Source organism: Podarcis erhardii (assembly GCF_964252035.2).
Source record: "Podarcis erhardii genome assembly, chromosome: 13".
NCBI lineage: Eukaryota > Metazoa > Chordata > Lepidosauria > Squamata > Lacertidae > Podarcis > Podarcis erhardii.
Genome location: NC_138502.1, coordinates 12,015,524 through 12,034,772, shown reverse-complemented (window position 1 = coordinate 12,034,772; position 19,249 = coordinate 12,015,524). Strand labels below are relative to the sequence as shown.

At 45.0% G+C, this 19,249-nt stretch overlaps 1 protein-coding gene across 4 annotated transcripts; it reads left to right on the top strand.

The window, feature by feature from the left end:
- The first annotated feature begins 301 nt into the window (after positions 1-301).
- RNASE12 (ribonuclease A family member 12 (inactive)) lies at positions 302-5,002 on the top strand. 4 transcript variants are annotated; one of them, XM_081836460.1, is made up of 3 exons: positions 302-463; positions 1,139-1,177; positions 4,167-5,002. In XM_081836460.1, the coding sequence occupies exon 3, from the start codon at positions 4,255-4,257 to the stop codon at positions 4,717-4,719; it is 465 nt and encodes a 154-aa protein (XP_081692586.1). In that variant the 5' UTR covers positions 302-463; positions 1,139-1,177; positions 4,167-4,254; the 3' UTR covers positions 4,720-5,002. The 4 variants fall into 4 exon arrangements, with proteins under 4 accessions (XP_081692586.1, XP_081692584.1, XP_081692585.1 ...); XM_081836458.1 differs by having other exon boundaries at positions 1,135-1,177; XM_081836459.1 differs by lacking the exon at positions 1,139-1,177.
- The last annotated feature ends 14,247 nt before the right edge of the window (positions 5,003-19,249 follow it).

Here is a 19,249-nt window from a genome sequence, read left to right as displayed (position 1 = left end):
CCTCTGATCAAACACCTCCAGTGAAGGAGGTTCCAGCAGAAGACGTGAGATATGCCTGGCCCAAGCCGTCCCAGACCCAGACGCTGAAACTTGCTCCCCAACGGCAGTGATCGTTCCCACCTTCTCTTCCCTTCCGGGTTGATGTTTGAGGCTCATCAGTTGCTGGTAACAGATACACAACCTGCCCCGGCTGTGCATTGCACTGATCACGTTAAGGCTCTGTGCAAACCAGTCCTCCATCGGATAGAAGCAGGATCCCTAAGCTCCACCTCCCGGAAATTGATTGGATAAGCGCATTCCCTCTTCTACCTGCCGGGTTTGCCTAAGGAGCAGAAGGAGGGAGAACCTGCCCTAAGAAAGATTGCTTGCTGCTATTTCGAAAGTAAAACAGCTTACACTTTATTTTAGGATCCGTGCTGAAATTCCTTTATTTTGCCAGGTTACCAATGGCGAGATTAGACAGGTTTGTTTTCTTTTATAGTCTCTGTCCTCTCCCTTACGCGCGCGCAACTTTGCCTTTTCTGTGCTGCATATAAAATCCCAGTAAACTTAATCAGTTCTTCATTTTGGGAGTCTGCTATGGTGGACTGGTCTGCAAACAATAAAACGTGCACTGTGAGGGTTGCAGACATTCCATTTCATTCCCCCCCCCCCTTTTTTTTTCCTTCCTCCACAGACAATCAATTGCCCCTTGAGGGTTATTTTTATTTTATTTTTTACTTTTTATTTACTAAAGATAGTGTAATGAGTTCATGGGTGCAAGACTAAATTCTGGATCAAGCTAGTGTTAGAATTTAATTAAGGCTTGTGTGTTAAAGCCGCCTGTCATACTTCCACATATTAGACTCTAATCAAGACCCGTGTATATTAAGCTGCGGGTTAGACATCCCTTTAATTCTAGGAAATCAACAAGCCTCGCCTTAGCCTTTATTTTACACAAACACATAAAGTTTCTAGTCCTCGTGTTGAGAATGAGATACTTGACAAGGTGGGGAAACCTCCGGTGATTTCGTAATGTTCTGCGCTGCTGTCTCAGGAGCCATCCCTGGTATTTCCGGTTGCTCTGACTTGGCAGCCGAGTTGTGAGTCATTAACTCCCCGCCCATTGCGCTGTTGGTTTCCTTGTTTTCATAGCCAGCGATGGTGTCAGAGGAGACGGGACACATCTTGACACAAGGTGAGTACTGAGAACTCCATGGGTTAAAATGTGTATTTCTGGTGCAAAGTGCCCTGTGTCCTAGGACCAAGTAGTTAGGGTAAGGAAGGGTGGGATGCTAATGATGTAGAAAAGCATTGTATCTTTATGAAGGGTAGAGTACAGTGACCAGGATTCTTTTGGGGAAGCTCTGTGATTTAAATGAGCTTTATATCTATGGTGTGTGCGCAGACTCAGAAAGAAGGTTTAAGAAATTGAACCCTTCTCTGCTTAACAATATATGTCAGATCAGAGTGTGCTTCCAGGAATAATTTTTATTGAGTAATTATCATGATCTGATTACAGGGAAACCAGACAGCTTTGGCTACAAATGAGCATTTATGCTGATGTGTTTGCTGGGAGGTTAGATGGCATTGGGTCCAAGCAAGTGTCATCCCACACCTTCCAGAGCATTTTCCCCATCACTTTCCTTCACACCAAAAGTCCAATCTTTGAGGGAAGCTGGTTTGTGGCACAAGACCTCCCAATCCACTATAACTGTATGACTTGAGTTTGCTGGTTTTTGACTCAATCCCACTCAAGAATAGTGACAGTCTGGAAGCACTCAGAGTGGTTTGGAAAAACAATTGAGTTCACCTGCACAATCCATGTAAAAGCACTCCTATACACGATAACAATCATGACCCTCCCTTCTCTGGAATGCTGGGAACAGTGATTTTTAAGGGGTCTCCCAATGATTCTCAGGACCCTTCACAAACTGCAGTTCCCATGATTCGTTGGGGGGGAGCTGTGGCTGTTAATGCGATACAAAACTGCTTTAAATGGAAGGTGTGGATGTGACCAGAAAAACAAGCCTTCCAGAACAAGAAATACCTTGAAGCATTGCTGATAGATAGGGATGGAGAGAAGGAAGGAACTCCATCACTTCAAGGATGAAGAGAACATAGGAAGATGTTCTTTGTACAAGGACCAGGGATCCACCTTAGCTCAGCATGGTCTGCACTGCCAGGCAGGAGCTGCCCAAAGTTTCAGGCAGGGGACATTGCTAGTCCTACTTGGAGATTGAATACTGTACAGCATCTTCTGCATGCAAGGTAGATGCTGTTCTGCTGAGGAATGACTTTTCACCATACAACAGGGATACAACGCACAGTTTGTCTGTGGTGCTTCCTATACCCCGATGTTAGTTCCTACGGTGGGAGCAGGAGGAACGTTGTTAGGGGCTGGCTCAAGGGGGGAAAGACCCAGGTCTTGTCTGTTTCACCCCATATCCTCTGCCCCTTCCCTCCCCCTTTTAAAAACAAATGCTTTTTCAAAAGGTTTCGCATACAAGCTGGGAGTGCCGCCAGAGAGCAGAGCCAGTAAGATCCCATATAGAAATCCCCTTAATTTGCCCACGGGCAACTCGTACAGTTATGTAACATGGGTCTGTGCTCCCAGTCCTTTAAGTACCAACCAATGTCGGGGGGGGGCAGCAGCATGGTATATTCTTCCATAACCCTGCACACCAAAAACCAAATCCATGAGTTACATTTTTTCAGCCAAAAGACCATGACAACTATACAGAATTTGCTACAACAGGTAGTGATTTGATGGCCACCAGCTTGAATGGCTTTAAAAAAGGATTGGGCAAATTCATGGAGAATATCAATGGCAACTAGCCATGATGAGTATGTTCTGCCTCCACTCTTTGTTTCTTGCTAAATAAAATCACAAATTTTGCTGGTAGAAAATCAGCAGCTCCAGCCTAGACCCCATCTATGTTCTCAGTTAACATTTTTGAGGAGCAGTTTTGAAAGCTGCCTATATTAAGCAGGGAAAAGATCCCCAGACCATTTCTATTCCTGGTTGTGTTAACCCATCTGGCTCTAATATGATGTAAAAGTAGTGATAACAACTTTAAATGACTTGCCAGTGAGTGAAGGCTGACTAAGCCACACTTGAGATGTTGTGCTACAAATCGCCCCAGGCCAGGGTTGAGTCAGAGGCTGGAAATATGTTGGTTGGTTAGTTCCTCCCTGTGTCATCTGTGAAGTTTTCCTTGAAAGTGTCCTTGATTCCTTGTCATGCTGGGCTCTCTGTATAAAAGCAGAGCGGGACAGATTGCTCTTGGCCGAGGGAGCCTGGCCCAGTTCTCCAACTCAGGTAAGGCTTGGACCTGATCCATGACAGGGAAGGCTTGGACCTGATCCATGACAGAAGCAATGTAAGAGTCCTCAGGCTGGCCACAGCTTGTGCCAAAACTTTGGCACTCAGCCACGGCTTGTGCCAAAACTTCAGCGTCAACCTGGGTAGAGCATTTTGGGGCAAGGAAATCTGGAATGTCTTCAGTCCCACTATTTACAAAGTTAGAGGTGGCATTATTATGACCATCACAGTGATTAAAGGCATGTGAGAAGGTTAGAATGGAGGAAAGGGGTCCTAGCCACAATGGCTATAGTCTGCCTCTGCTGTCAGGGGTGATATGCCTCTGAATACCAGTTCCTGGGACTTACAGGTAGAGAGAATGCTCTTGTACTCAGGTCTTGCTTGCAGGCCTCCTGAAGGGCCATCTGGTCAGCCACTGTGAGGACAGAGTGTTGGATGAGGAAGACCCCTGGCTGGATCCAACAGAAATATTTTTATGTTCTTATTAAATACTTTGAGTGCCTTGACCGATCATCAGGAAGCTGCTTCGGAGTCCACCTGCTAGGGATTGCACCTTGCAGCAAAGCGCCTTCGGGACTTTCTATGGAGATAAAATATAAATATAAATTATAAATAAATATAGATATAAATATAAATATAAATTAAAATATAAATTTCAAATAAGCACTTCAGGGCAAATGTGGTATTATTTATGGTGGTGAGTTTTTCCAATGAGATGGGGCTTCTATTTTGAACTGGGCGGTGGTCAAGATGGGGCAGATTTCTATGTACACCATTAAAGATCAGGGCATTGTCAAGTCATTAATTTGCCAATTTATTTTTTACCATCCTTGGGGGCGCCATTTTGTTCTTCCTACCTCAGGAAGCAAGCCTCTTGAGACCACCTCCATCCTTCCTACCTCACTTGGCTACCATCCATCACCTGACAAAGAGCAACAAAGGGGACAGCAATGGCAGAGAGAGGCCCACGTCCAGGGCTGACCACGGCGCTCCTCTTCCTGGCGGCCTGCTTGGCCGTGGCCGGCGCGGAAAGTTACCAGAAGTTCTTGAGGCAGCACGTTGACTTCCCAACGACGGAGGCTCCTGACCCCCGGAGCTACTGCAACCTTATGATGAAGCGCCGTGACCTGGCCACCTCCCATCACTGCAAGCACCTCAACACTTTCGTCCATGCGGACACCTCCAAGATCCAGCTTGTTTGTGGCGAGGGCGGGGTACCCACCACAGGGGACCTCCGGGAAAGCAATGCCAGCTTCCCCCTCACGCTGTGCCAACTTCAGAAGGGCTCCTGGGCCCCGGACTGCAGTTACAAAGGGACCGATAACACAGAAAGGATCATCATAGCCTGTGAAGGGGGATATCCTGTCCATTTGGAAACTGAAGTCCCAGCTGATGTGGGGCAGGAGGACTTGTGATGTGTGGAGCCAGAAAAAGCAATCCATGTATTTATTTCCATATATATATTTGTCTGTATCTCATTTTCCCTCTTAACCATTTCTTCTATTAACTGAAAAGAAAATCTCAATTTAGTTCACCTATTCCACTTTTATCTCGAGAAGAAAAGATAATTTATTGAATGTAGTCTTCACATTTTCCTTTCTCGTTTCTCTCCTACCGTTTCTTCCATTATCTAAGAATAAAATTCTCGCTTTTCACATATTTTATGTTGAAAATAAATAAAAAATAAGCTGAATTTGATATTGACTTGCTTCCTTTCTTTGGTTTCAATATTGCATTGGGGTTAAAAAACAACAACAAAGTTTTGGACAATGAGCAGTTTCAAGAGCATAAAAAGATTATCCTTGCAATGTACATCTATAGAGTAAACTAGCAACGTTTCTCCCTCACGTGGAACTCAGGAGGTCCCTACAATTTCTGTGTCTTGTGAGTAAACTTGACGTGAGTTTTCCAGCACACAGAACTCACACGATCTGTTGATGAGAACACCATTCCGAGGTTCTAATGCTTTTCCTTCAGGTTTCTTGATAGTACTTCAAAAAAACAGGGCTCGTCCGGGATTTGAACCCGGGACCTCTCGCACCCTAAGCGAGAATCATACCCCTAGACCAACGAGCCGGCCACTTGCCGAAAACTCTGAAGGTGTCTTTTTCTGTTTTGGTGCCTCCTAGTGGCAACAGCAGTGTTTTCCTTCCTGCTCTGCGAGTTTGCTGCCAACTTTTTGCTGTCGTCGCTTTTAAAAAGCAACCTATTGCTAGATTAAAAACTTTCTTCCGCTCCGTGATTTTTTCCCCCTCATTTGTAACAGAGGTGGAAGAAATGCGAGCCTATCTGCATGGGCCAAGAGATAATTATTTAGGAATGAGATTGAACTGGATATTCTCCTCCACCGTTGTAGAAAAGCAAGACGCCTATTTTGGGTAGGGGAAATGCAGGAAAAAAATACAATGAACCCTGGGAATCCTGAGTTTAAACTCCCGGATGTGTTTTGAATCATAACACTGACTCACCCTAGGACTTTTTAAAATAAAAAATGGGTTTCTCTGAACATGTACAGAATGCCTCCCCCACCCCACTAGGAGACCATGAAGAGGTTCCTGCCCCACCTGATCCTTTTATATTTTTAATGGTTTAACGGGGCAAGCCTATCCGGCGGTGCATATTTACACGGAAGTAAATCTTTTTAAATTCCCTGGGACTTCACCACGGCTTAATCCTGAACTCAGTGATCCTTACTTCTGAGTAAAACATGCATAGGCGTTGCACCGGGTCAACAGGGCTGACTCTTGAACTCAGCGATCCTCCTTACTTGTGAGTAAACATGCACACTACTTAACACTGTAAGTCGTCCTCCAGTTCCTTTTGCAGAGCCCACAGAATGATCAACTTCTCTTGCGTGATATTAGCGCTCAGGATCTAATTTCCCTTCCAAACACACAACCCCAAAAATAAAGAAGATGTAGGAGGATTGCGATCTAAATCGTGAAAAAACAAAAACCCAGTCTTACCATCCAGTTGCCTTGTCACAGGACTGTGGGAAAGGAAGTTACTATCTGCCCTTTTAAAAGACCGTCAGATTAGAGCCCATTTAACCAGATTCAAAAGACTGGTAGCGACGACGAATATAGCAGCAGTAGCACAACAATTTGGATTATATAGATATGGCTGGAGACTTTACGAGGTTTATTGCTGGTGCAAGCATAACAAAGGCCCCAGCGAGATTTGAACTCGCGACCCCTGGTTTACAAGACCAGTGCTCTAACCCCTGAGCTATGGAGCCTTGTACACAGAGGCTGTTTAGTCCAATGCTCTTAGAAAGGTTGGAGTCTAGAGGTTTCCGGGTTTTGCTGGACAGAAGGAAGTCTTCCAAATATTTTTCTGGCACATTTTTTTTATCACTTGGATGATAGATCCCGCGACACACAGTTGCTCCCCAGGGAGGCTAGCAATACAACTTTTAAAACCACAACACAAAAATAACTGAATTAAAACTTACTAGATAAACAGCAGCGCAGAGAGGAGGGGGATTGAATCTGGAAGGGGATGCTAATAAAAACTAATTGGTAAAAGCAAAAACACACCAGAGCCGAGACCCTATCTTCTACAATATCACACACAATTATAATATACTCAGTCATGTATATAAGTATTGCTTAGTACAGATTTATAAAACTTGCCTTAAAAACATGTAAACATACTCAGATCTGTGGGCTAACATTGCTTTCAGCGCGATCCTATGTAGGCTTACTCGGAAGGAAGTCCCACTTAGTTCAAGAGTTTGCTCCCTTGTACGTGAGTTTAAAATTGCAATTATTTTATTTTTCTTTAAACTCTCTTTCAACTCCATACCCAACTCTGTAGAGAACAGGGAGAAAACACCCATTCTGTTCACTGTCCATAACCAGTGATTTTATACTATTTCCCCCAGCCAGCATGTCAAAGTGATTTGTAAATGTAAGCAAAAAACTTGGGCTCGTCCGGGATTTGAACCCGGGACCTCTCGCACCCAAAGCGAGAATCATACCCCTAGACCAACGAGCCAGCTGACGAGTATGTTCCGCACCCTTTATTTAAAGTTGGAAAATTGGTTGCGTTCCACGTGTACGCTCCTGTTCTTTTGAGAACTGAACTACAACGCCGCCTACTGGTGGGAATTTGGAGCTCAACCTAGAAGAGCGGACAGAGAAGAGCTCATTTGAAGAGCTCGATTAGCTCTACCTCTGTAAATCGGCCTGGCATGTAAAGATTGTCCAGCAGAAATCAAACTCATGATTTGCAAAATCAAGACCGTGCTTGGATAAATCTGTAAGATAAAGAGGCAGTGGGATTGTAGCCAACGCTCGTCCTTCTCAGAGCAGACCCATTGAAAGTCAGGAGTCAACGTTTGCCATGCCCATTAACTTCAGTGGGTCTGCTTTCAGTAGGATTAGCATTGAATATGGCTAATTGACAAAGAGGGGTCTTGCTTTTTCAGATTTTTACAGATATTGCTTTTTACAGATATATATATTTGTATACACGCGCACAGTCATACCTCATGTTACGTCTGCTTCATGTTACGTTCTTTCAGGTTACATCCCATGCCAACCCGGAAGTACTGGAAAGGCTTACTTCCAGGTTTCGCCGTTCATGCATGCGCAGAAGCGCAAAATGACATCAGCTGCATGCGCAGAAGCAGCGAATCGCAACCCACACATGCACAAACGCACCGCTGCAGGTTGCGCTCTTTTCATGTTGCGAACGGGCCTCCGGAACAGATCCCGTTCGCAACCAGAGGTACCACTGTATACACACATGCACACATCATTCAGCCCTGCACAAATGGAAACCAATCTTCCCATTGGACATGGGATAGTTTGAATTGAATTTCCTATAGATACTAAATGGTACCTGAGGGACGGTGGACTGGCCCACGACTGAAAAAGGTTGCTGACCCCTGCTCAATATCCTACGCAGCCACACAAATAGTAGCGGCTCACAGCAGCTTATGGAGACAGTTGACATCAGGACATCAGGAGATCACTGTGTTATCAGGTCAGTAACCCATCTGGTTCAGCATCTTGTCTCAGTGGCCAGCCAGAAGTCCACAAGCAGACACTGTTTCCAGCAACTGGTATTCTGAGCTATCCTGCGGCAGCCTAATTTAGGTGGGGAAAGTCCGTCTGTTGTGGCCGTTGCTGTTGTTAAGCAAACTGGGAGTCAGAACCCTGTTGTCTTTACTGCAAACCACTAAAAGATCCCGATCTGCTTCATTTCCCCCAACTCAGGCCTGTAAAACGGTAATTAAGAATTGTGTCTCTGGGGATGTGCAGAGCGCAACTCCCTCACCCATGTGTGAATCACCAGCATGAAGGGTGCCAACTTGAATGAAATATTTCGGGGGGCCCAGGTAAGCCCCTCCCACATAACTGATCACATGACATGTGGCGCATGCACACTGTTTGAATGGCGATGCCCATCAGCTTTAAGGGGGGGCTGACTCCAACTCCCATCACCCAACATGGTCCATTTTTGATGGGAGTTGTAGTATAAGATGCCATGGGGGTCCTCTGCTCATGATTTACAATATATTATTCCCTGTTGTTGTTAGTGAATCATTTTGAATTGGTGCCGTTTTTTTGTCATGTAAACTTTTTTCTGGTGTTGAGCTACTTCTGAGCACAGCTTACCCTGGAAAAGTGATGATGTTCTTGATGATGAAACGCTACACTGTGTGCAGCTGAGTCAGGAGTAGCCACAGGTCTCCCCACTCCTGAGCAACATTTAGGTTTTCCTTGTAATTGTTAGTGAATCACCTTGAAAAGACGCTGGCTTTTGTTATGTAAACTTCCTCGGATGTTGAGGCATTTATCAACCACAGCTTACCACAGAATTAGCACGTGAATAAACCAATGCTGATGACATGCTATAGGCTGAGTGGTGCCTTAGAATTGTTTTATTATACTCTGTTTCTCAAATATTATTTGTTCCCAGCTCTGAATATTATAGTCTGATATTCTTTCAATTCAAAATACTTTGGGAAATAAACATTTATCCTTTGTATGCTTATGGATGTGTTTACATGTCATCTATTTGAGCTATATAATAAAAGCCTAGGTGTCGTATTTACGGGGGGGGGGGGGAGAGAATTATAGAATTGGGAGGGACCCTGAGAATCAGGAATAAGCAGCTGTCCCGTATGGAGATCGAACCTGCAACCTTGGGGTGTGCATATGCTGATGGTAGAAATGATGTGTCTGTTCCCCCAACTTGTGGTTCTAGGGAAGGGGGACGAAACTCAAAGAATGAAAGCTCTAGCAGTTCACACTAGCAACATTTCAATGAGGCCTCCATAAAGGGGCAAGAGAGGGAATAATGATGTACACAGTGATCAGAGAATTAGGATTATCCCTGATAAATAGGGAGAGTTGATTATATATGGGCCATTATACAGTCTGGACGGACACATTAAACCAGGGGTTGCCCAGGGACCCACCCCCAAATTATTTTCTATGGATCATTGTAAATTTGGCATTTGCATCCAAACATTTAAAGCACACACACAAATAATCCTGGGAACTATTTGCTAAGGGCAGTGGCGTAGTGTGGGGGGGGCCAGGGGGGGCCGGCCGCACCGGGCGCAACATCTGGGGGTTAGGGTTAGGGGGCGCAAATCCACGGGTTAGGGAGCGCAAATCCACGGGTTAGGGGGCGCAAATCCACGGGTTAGGGGGCGCAAATTACTTGCCTTGCCCCGGGTGCTGACAACCCACGCTACGCCACTGGCTAAGGGTGCTGGGAATTGTACTTCTGGGGGTGGGTGGGAGGAATGATTATAGTTCACAGGATTCATTGGTGGAAGCCCTGTGTTTTATGCTTACATATATGGTGTGGGAATGTTATGTACTGTACTGAGCTTGGATCCTAGAACAATAGACAAGTAAGATCCTAGAAGGCAGCAACCTGCAGGAGCCGCCCAATCCGGCTCCAGGAGGGGAGTTGAATCAGCCAATCACACGGGACCCATTGTGTAAATAATCTATATATAGCCAGAGGTTTTGGGGGGAAAGGACTCACTCACTCACTGTTTACCATGAGCTGAAATAAAGAGCATGAAATCAACACTCAACTCCGAGTATATTTCAGGGAGCAAGATTTCATTAGTTGGGGGAAAGGCTTATTTATATCTGGGCCATGACCAAGTGATTAGGCTTGTGTCTTCATTGACTAAAATAGTGGTGGAGGGAGGGAGGGAGGGGAGAGGATGTGGGGGAAATCATTTTCCATCGTGGAAAATTGTCCTGAAATGGTCACTCTGGAACAATGGGTGCAAATCCCACATATTCTCAGCATTGAGTGCCTTTTGATATACGTGCACATGACTGTGGGGTGACCGCTCTATCATCACACTTCTTCATCTCCTGGAATGTGGCTCTTGCTAAGGTTCCCCAAGGTCCATGTGGCCCTCAGGCTGTAAAGGGTTAGGGAAATCTGCTAATCTGTGGTCCATAGCAGGGCAATGATGCACATATAGAAAACTCCCTTGGTTCAATCTGCAGTGAAAGACTCTAAATAACCCAATCTGGGAATGATATCTCCTGCAAGAGATGGATCCAGAGTCACATTTACATTTAACACACATTTAAAACATGCTTCTGCCCACCCCCCAATACTGAGAATTGTAGTTGACCCCCTCACAGTGCTACAGTTCCCAACACTTTTACTGAACCACAGTTCTCAGGATTCTTTGGGGGAAGTCATGTGTGTTAAATGCTTGGGGTGAATGTGACGCAGGTTTGAGGGGGGCCTTTGGCAAAGCGGCCTTGCTCTATCAGCGGATCCCCTCTGCCTTACTTGGAGGCAGAATGCAGCAGGATCCAGAGACTACCATTTGCATTTCCCACAATTCCTCCCAGTGTAGCATCACACAGGGGCATTATGGGCAATTTAAATGGCAGCTCCCAAGCCCAGCCACTTTCCCCCCAAGAATTGCCCATGGTTGCTGGGCTGTAGCTCAGCAATAGAGCATCTTGCTTTGCATGCAGAAGGTCTCGGGTTCAACCCCTGGCAGGTAGTGCTGGGAGACCCCCTGCCTGGAGCCCTGAAGAGTTTCTGCCTGTCCGTGCAGGCAGTACAGATGTAGATAGACCATATGTCCTTGAGAACCACTGCCCATTGGAGTGGCCAAAGTATTGGCCTAGACAGGCCAATTCTGTTAAAGCCACCTTTCTATGATCCTATAATGAATGTTCATTGCATCCCAGTTCTTGCTTGTAGTTGAGTTGTGTATGTGTGTTTGTTTTAACCTCAGCAGTCAGACTCACACACCCCAAGAGAGGCGCAGTTATGTAGCTAACAATCTATCCTCCTCAATTCCCCTAATCCTCAACGGAAAGGATCAGGCCGCACGGCTTTAATCACACCCCGGAGTGCACCAAGGAGAGATAATTGGTACTCTCGTGAATCGCGTCCCCCCAGGGATACCAGGCCCTCAATCATTGTTCCCTCTTCCAAACAGGTGCTCTGATGCCAGCCCAGAGACCTCATTAAATCTTGCAAAAGTTTGTCAGGAAACTTTGTCGCAACTGGGGATATTCTGAGGAGGAGGGGGGTGACTTTTGCTCTTTCTCACTGAGCTCTGATCACATGCTCTGGGCTCCCGGCGAAATACTGGCGATGAGCCCAGCTTTAATGACATGTGTGAGATGGGGAAATAAGAATCTATAGTACTGCACAGGAGGAGGAATTCCTTCGGTCAACTGATTTCTGGGCAGGGTTGCCAACTTTTCTGAACGCTTGCAGTGCCTATGCCTTTGACAACAACTTGGTCTACGGTCATAAGGTGGTCGTCTCCCTACTCAGAAGAGCCTCATAGGAAGCTGTGGTTAAAGGCACAAGAGCCGGCTCAGCTTTTTATTTTGGAGCTAGCTGGCAATCTTGTTTATGGCTTACCCAAACTAAGAGAGAGTGCGATTTTTTTTAAAGCCCCTAATGGTATTCTTCAGTTCTCCAGGATGTTCTTAATTTCAGCTGAGGGTGTTCTGCATAAACTTTGTGCAGTGTAATATTTCCAGAAAAAAGTTGTCATGTTAGCCCAAGCGGGGGCAGGAATGCAAAGTCCGTATTAGGACAATATCTTTGTTAAGCTAACAAAAACATCATAAAATACTAGTGTTCAAGCTTTTGTCATCCCCATAATTCTTCAGCAGGATAGATGACAGACTCTGATGCTTCACCACCCCTTCCCCCTCCCTCTCCCCCCCCCTACTTCTACTTTTTTGCCATCTATGCTAATGAAGAATTCTGGAAAATTCAAAAGCTTGCACACTGTTTTGTGACATTTTGGCCTCATGAGCCATTGTCCTAATTTAATATAGATTTTGATTCAGCAAAAATAAATTATTATTTATTGAATTAGTTGGTGTTCTTGTTTCTGTTCCAGTAAAGCCATTTCAGTATTAACCTGGCCAGAAAAAAAAGGGGGCAGGTGCCAGCTTCAGCCTTCTCTTTATAAGAGATTAACAGTGCCAGGATTACAGAGTTGGAAGGGAACTCAGAGGTCATCAACCCCAACCCCAACTCCCCAGCCAATGAGGGACATGAAGCCAGAGTGAGAAGATATGTTACTACCCTCAAATGGGCAGTGCATCAAATCGCTTTTAGCCGCATAACATTGTTCAAAACTTTGTTCAAAACATTGTTCAGGGCATTGTTCAAAACTTGGCAATCCTCTCTGCCCTTTGACTACATCTAGAATATCTATAGGCCACTTTTCCTTTAACAATAAACAGCAACAAATGTGGCTTTTAAACCTGCCGAGGCTATCAGTCAGCCTCAGATAAAATCCATTTTTAATTGGGGAGAGGGGGATCTGCAGCAATGGTGAATGCTATAAAAGCCTTTTAAAAAGAAAACAAATTCTTGGTGCAGTTCATCTGTCTTCTAAAGTTTTTGTGTTTCCACTACTGGTCAGGGAAGATTGTCCCAAGGTAACCTGAAATGACTTACAAACAAACAGGCAGACAATAAACCCCACATAGGTACATTAAAACCAAGAGAAAATACATCTAAAAACATCTCACCCACTTCTAAAAGGCCACAGTTAGTTAAAGGCCAAAGGCTTGGTTATAAAGGAAAGTTTTTGCTTGGCACCTAAAGATATGTATAATGGTAGTGCCAGGCAAGCCTCCCCAGGGAGAGCATTCCACAAATAGGAAGCCACCACAGAAAAGGCCCTGTTCTCATGTTGCCACCCTCCAGACCTCTCGTGGAGTGGGAACACAAATAAGGGTCTCAGAGGATGATCACGGGATCAAGATCAGTTCATATGGGGAGAGGCGCTCCCTGAGGTATTGCAGTCCTGAGCAGTTTAAGGCTTTATAGGTAAAAACCAGCATTTTGAATTGGGCCCAGAAACTAATTGGCAGACAGTGCAATCTGTCTATCGAGAATAGATGATAGATAGATAGATAGATAGATAGATAGATAGATAGATGATAGATAGATAGATAGATAGATAGATAGATAGATAGATAGATAGACAGATAGATGATGATAGATGATAGATAGATAGATAGATGATAGATAGACAGACAGATGATAGATAGATGATAGATACTCTGCCAGCATGGTCAATAGAGACAAGGATGATAAGGGTTGTAGTACCAGAACATCTGGACTGCCAAAGTGCCCCCTTCTGGTTTAAAGGCTTGATATGTGCCAGCAATAACTAGTGAGAATGTTTTGTCAACATGCCCTCAGGTGCTGATTTCTAAGCTGCAGTTAAAAGCACAAGAACAGGCCAGGCTGATTTGTCCTGATAGTATTATTATTATTATTATTATTATTATTATTATTATTATTATTCATATACCACCCTTCATCATAAGATATCAGGGTGGTTCCCAGAATAAAATACAGGATAAAAACAAATAAATAATTAAAACAAAAAAGCAGAACAATAATTGCCCCCCTTCCCACAGACACATATAAAAGACTGTGGAGTATTAATCAGCCCTGGTTGAAGAGGGACGTTTTCACCTGGTACCTAAAAATATATAATGAAGGCAACTTTGCCCTTGTTTGGCAAAAAATATTTCTAGGTGGTTGAAACGCAGTGCTCCCATCTCACCCACCCAGTCTTGGTTTTTCAGTTGGTTCAGCCAGTTACGGCACATTTGTAAAAAATCATTTATTTTCTCCGTTTATATCCCACCAGCAGGGAACTCAAGGTGGGGTGCACACGCTTCTGTCCCTCCCAGTTTTATCCTCACAACAACCCTAAGAGGTAGGTTAGACTGAGAGCTGGTGGTTAGCGCAAGGTCACTCAGTGAGCTGCCAGTGTGAAGAACTTTTGGCCTTCCAAATGTTGCTGTACTACGACTCCCATCATCCTTGGCCATTGGGTATGTTTGCTGGGGTTGATGGGAGTTGTAGTTCAGGAACATCTGAGGGCTAGAGGTTCCCTGCAACCCACTCTACACTATAGAGCAGGCATAGGCAAACTCCAGCCCTCCAGATGTTCCTGAACTACAACTCCCATCATCCCTGACCACTGGTCCTGCTAGCTAGGGATGATGGGAATTGTAGTCCCAAACATCTGGAGGGCCGGAGTTTGCCTATGCCTGCTATAGAGTTTGGTCAGCTTTACTGCAGGATTGTATTTTGTTTCATTTAATTTAATTTGTATTATAGCAGTTTAACTATCTGGCCTCCCCACTCCCAAGGAATCCTGGGAATCTTCATAGCCTAGCAAAGGTGGTGAGAATTTCTCTGTTAGAGAGCCTCGAATTTCTCACTGAGCTCCAGTTCCCACGACTCTCTGGGGAGAGGAAATGAATATGATTACAGACAATTGGGACGGTGTGCTGCAATTGTAGCTGCTCCTGCTGTCGTCTGTTACCTGGATATGAGCTGGAGTGCACCTGGGGCTGGATGATGCTAGCATGACAACGGTGCAAAAACAAAAGAGAAAAGCTGTTTTTTATTTTGTTTTAAATTGTCTGTAAAAACCTCCCTCCCTCCCCTCTGCCTGTCCCTGGTTCAGATGCTTGTTCAGCCTTAAAGTTCTTCTTGGGCTACACAGCTAACTTTCAGCCTGATTCAATCATGGAACTGAAATGTGAATTTCAAAAGTTGATGTCCAATGTTAGCCGCATCCACAGTAGACCCATAGGAAAGAATGGACTTTTTTGTCCATTTATTTCAATGTGTCTAATATTAGATAATCCCTCATGTTTGTGGCTCAGAGCAGATCAATACAATACACTTAAAGCATATTATTTTCACCCAAATAATCCTGGGAACTGTAGTTTGTTAAGGATGCTGGGAATTGAAACTTGTGAGGGGAAAACTACAGTTCCCACGGTTCTTTAGGAGAAGTCATGTGCTTTAAATGAGTGCCAGTTGTCCTTTAAATGTATGGTGCGGACCTTCTGTCGGCTGCAAACATTTCATTTTAGTTTTTATTTATATTTGCAGGAATGCACTGCAAGCCCAAATGCAAGCCACGAGCACACATTTTAAAACACTTTTATTGTTTTTATTTGTGGGGGACATGTTCAACGCCCATGACTGAGTAATTGTGATCAGAGCCATGTGTGCCAGCATAGATCAGGCATAGGCAACCTTCAGCCCTCCAGATGTTTTGGCCTACAACTCCCATGATCCCTAGCTAACAGGACCAGTGGTCAGGGATGATGGGAATTGTAGTCCAAAACATCTGGAGGGCCGAAGGTTGCCTATGCCTGGCATAGATGATGCCCTTTCACAGAGACAGAACCAAGGAAGTTTTGCTCAAATTCCTTTCTCATTAACACAAAGTTGGGGTTAATGAGTTCACTGAACTGACAGTTTGTCTAGCCTGTCTGGCAAGACGAAAACAGCGACATTTCTCCTTCCACCTGCGGCAAAGGAGCTAAATAAAGCCCAGGGGCTGCTAATTGAATGGGCAGGCCTGGGCAAGCAAACTGCAAATGCTCAACAGACATTACCCACAACTGCGGGCCAGTTGTTTAGTGGCAGAGACTGTGGCGCAAGCAGATGGCTCTGCCACTGTGGTTCTGCCCTCTACCACCTCTCCTTCCCACAGGATCTGTAATTGGGCTAATGGCAGGGCTGAGGAACAATTGAATTGTTCAGCTGGTGGACAGAGAAGGGGCGGAGAATGTCTCCCCAGGAAACCATGGAAGTCTCCCACAGCAAAAGCCAATCGCAGCGCAACAGTGACAACACCACAGCAGCCCCCAGTGGGGTTTGAACAGATGGCCTCGTGTTTATGAGATTAGCGTGCAAATCCCTTGAGGTGCAGAAAGACATCCTTGCAACAATTTCTAGGTGGTTGTCTTTCAAACAGGATAGCTGACATTAATAATAATAATAATCATCATCATCATCCTAGGCCTTGCAGCCTGGAAATGTAACCTATGAAGCTTTCCTTGCCCTGAAATAAAGTGATGCTTAAACCTGCCTAATTTCAGGCTGTTGGTCAAGGAGCAGGAACAGAGCCAATGGCAATTGGGTGTCGCTAGACTACAACACCCATCATTCCTGGCCATCAGCCCACGCTGGTTGAAAGCTGAAAGTTCAGCAACAGCTGGAGGACCACAGGGTCCCCATCCCACACCCTCCAACATGTTGAGTCCAAAAACCAGTGTTTTAGGAATTCTAAGGTCTTATATGTAAAAAATAAATGTTCATAAATGTACAAGGCAAACACATACATGAGTATATAAACCACGTGTCTGAAATAGTACAGGAGAACAATCCTGAAGTGATTTTGACTCTCCCAAATGGACCTCAAATATTTCTCTGCAAGGAGGAAGGAAACTGGAAAAGCTTTCCAATTGTCTTTGGACTGTAGGGGCTTACACCTCCCTGTAAACACAGTCTGGCAAGTATCTGTTAAGGCAGGCATGTCCAAAGTTCGTTTTGGGGCCTAATCTGGCCCGCCAGTCGGTTTAATCCAGCCCCTGTGGCAGTTTATTTTCCCGGGTAAAATCCTAAAAAAAGCTCAACAACATAGGTTGGCCCTTTGGTCGTCCCTCATGGCCCTTCACTTCATCAAATCTGGCCCTCTTTGAAAAAAGTTTGGACACCGCTGTAAGCAGAGCACACTATCAATATGTGTAAGAGATTCAGGAACTATATTTACCATCTCAAAGGAACGGCCAGGCTACCCAGAATAGGCAACCAGGTAAGGCATTATCAGGTATCCTGGAAGACAGGAGAGAAGCAACACACTCAATTTTTTGCTGGGGACCACCTCCTTCTGTGATGTATGTATGGTGTTTTGGGGGGTGGTCACTGGCTACAGGGTGAGCAACTTCAAAAGTCTATACCAGGGGTCAGCAACCTGTGGCCCACAGGGGTCGTTTACCCGGCCCACAAGCCTCCCACGAACCAAGCCGCCTGTTTGGTGAGCCCCCACAAGCTGCGCTAAACCAGCGCAGTGTGGCATGGAGATTCGCTTCTGCGGCGCCGGAAATCACATCTGCACATGCGCAGAGGCAAAAAATTGCAGGTGCGCGCACTCATGCGCACACAATCCAGCCCACTCTGCTGGAGTGAACCGGCCCAGGCGAGGTAAACCTTGCCAACCCTTGGTCTATACAATATAAGGGCTTGCGCACCATTCTGCTGGGTTCCTCTCCTCCCTCCTGCGTGTGGTGAGTGGGGACCCTATTGTAACAGTTTAATAAAGATCATGCTTACTAGCTGCTTTGCTTCTTAGTATCCTCTAGTTGGCCTCTGTTATTTTCTCCTACCTACATGAGGACTCTATATGGGCTCTAGGATACCCATAAGGGATAAAGGAGCAGTTTTTTCTTATAACACCCCGACGCATGATTTCCCAGCTGTGCTCCTGCAAAAGTTACTTGACCCAGGCGAGATCACAGAGCCCAAAAGACGCACATGGGGGGGGCATGCTCTCACACATGAGCACGGCATCTGAACATGCTGGTTTTCGGGCACCGTGCAAGATCGCGGCACCCCAAAAAGCTTCTTTTCGGGACAAGATCTCAGTGCAAAATCATGTGAAATCACAGTGCCTCCAATGGTTGCTGCGCTCTCGCGTGAAAAGACAGTATGTCCTGATTTTCCCAGGACATTGGGCAGGGGGTAATGCCATCCCTACCCCTAGCATTGGGTCATTGGGTGTGGCGTTTAACAAACTGAAGGGGCAATGATCACACTGGGATTTCTCCAGAGGGTGATAATGCTTTAGCTGAGATTCCTGCATGGCAGGGGGTTGGATTAGATGACCCTCGGGATCCCTTCCAACTCTACAACTCCATGATTCTATCTGGGGGGGCCAAACACTACTGAGCCCAGAGTTAAACCCTCACTCTCACAGTAGCACACCTCCAAGAGGATCAACCGTCTCCACTTCCACCACAAAAGCATATCTGGAGTAGGCTAATAATAATAATAATAATAATCAGTGTATGAATAGCCACAGAAAGCTCATTTTTTAAAGTGCTTTAGAAAAGGGTCTGCCCCCCCCCCGCTCCATAACTGATGTGCAGGAAGGGAGAGGCTTCAAGAAGATTCATCATGTGTTTGTTATTGCTTTTTTTATTAAAAAAAAAGGCTGAGAAATTTGGACTGTCTGAAAATAACGTTTTTAAGGAAATAAATGCCCAGTGTTTTGTGTGTGTGTGTGTGTGTGTGTGTGTGTGTGTGTGTTTTTAGAAGATATATAGTTCTAAATTAATGCCATAATGTATGGATGCCGATTTTAATAACACTTTTAAGAAATGGAGGATTGGTTGAGTTGCAATATGTGCATAATTCTCTCTGTGTTTATTTGTTTAATTTTAAAAAGAGGTCATAACTTCCGATCTGCAAGCCCTTTCTTTTCATCCTTGATGTGTTTGACAAGGTTGGGTAGGAAAACACTCTGCACATGTTCTGTGACGTCCTTCTTTTATTATTTTTTACACACTTTGATGCTGTGTTTAAGAACTGAAAAGCAAGTTGGTGGGCGGTCAGAACTCAGGTGGGGAT

What these genes read in the sequence shown, in the direction of transcription:
- RNASE12 (XM_081836459.1), top strand. Translation starts at nt 4,255, where the DNA reads ATGGCAGAGAGAGGCCCACGTCCAGGGCTGACCACGGCGCTCCTCTTC.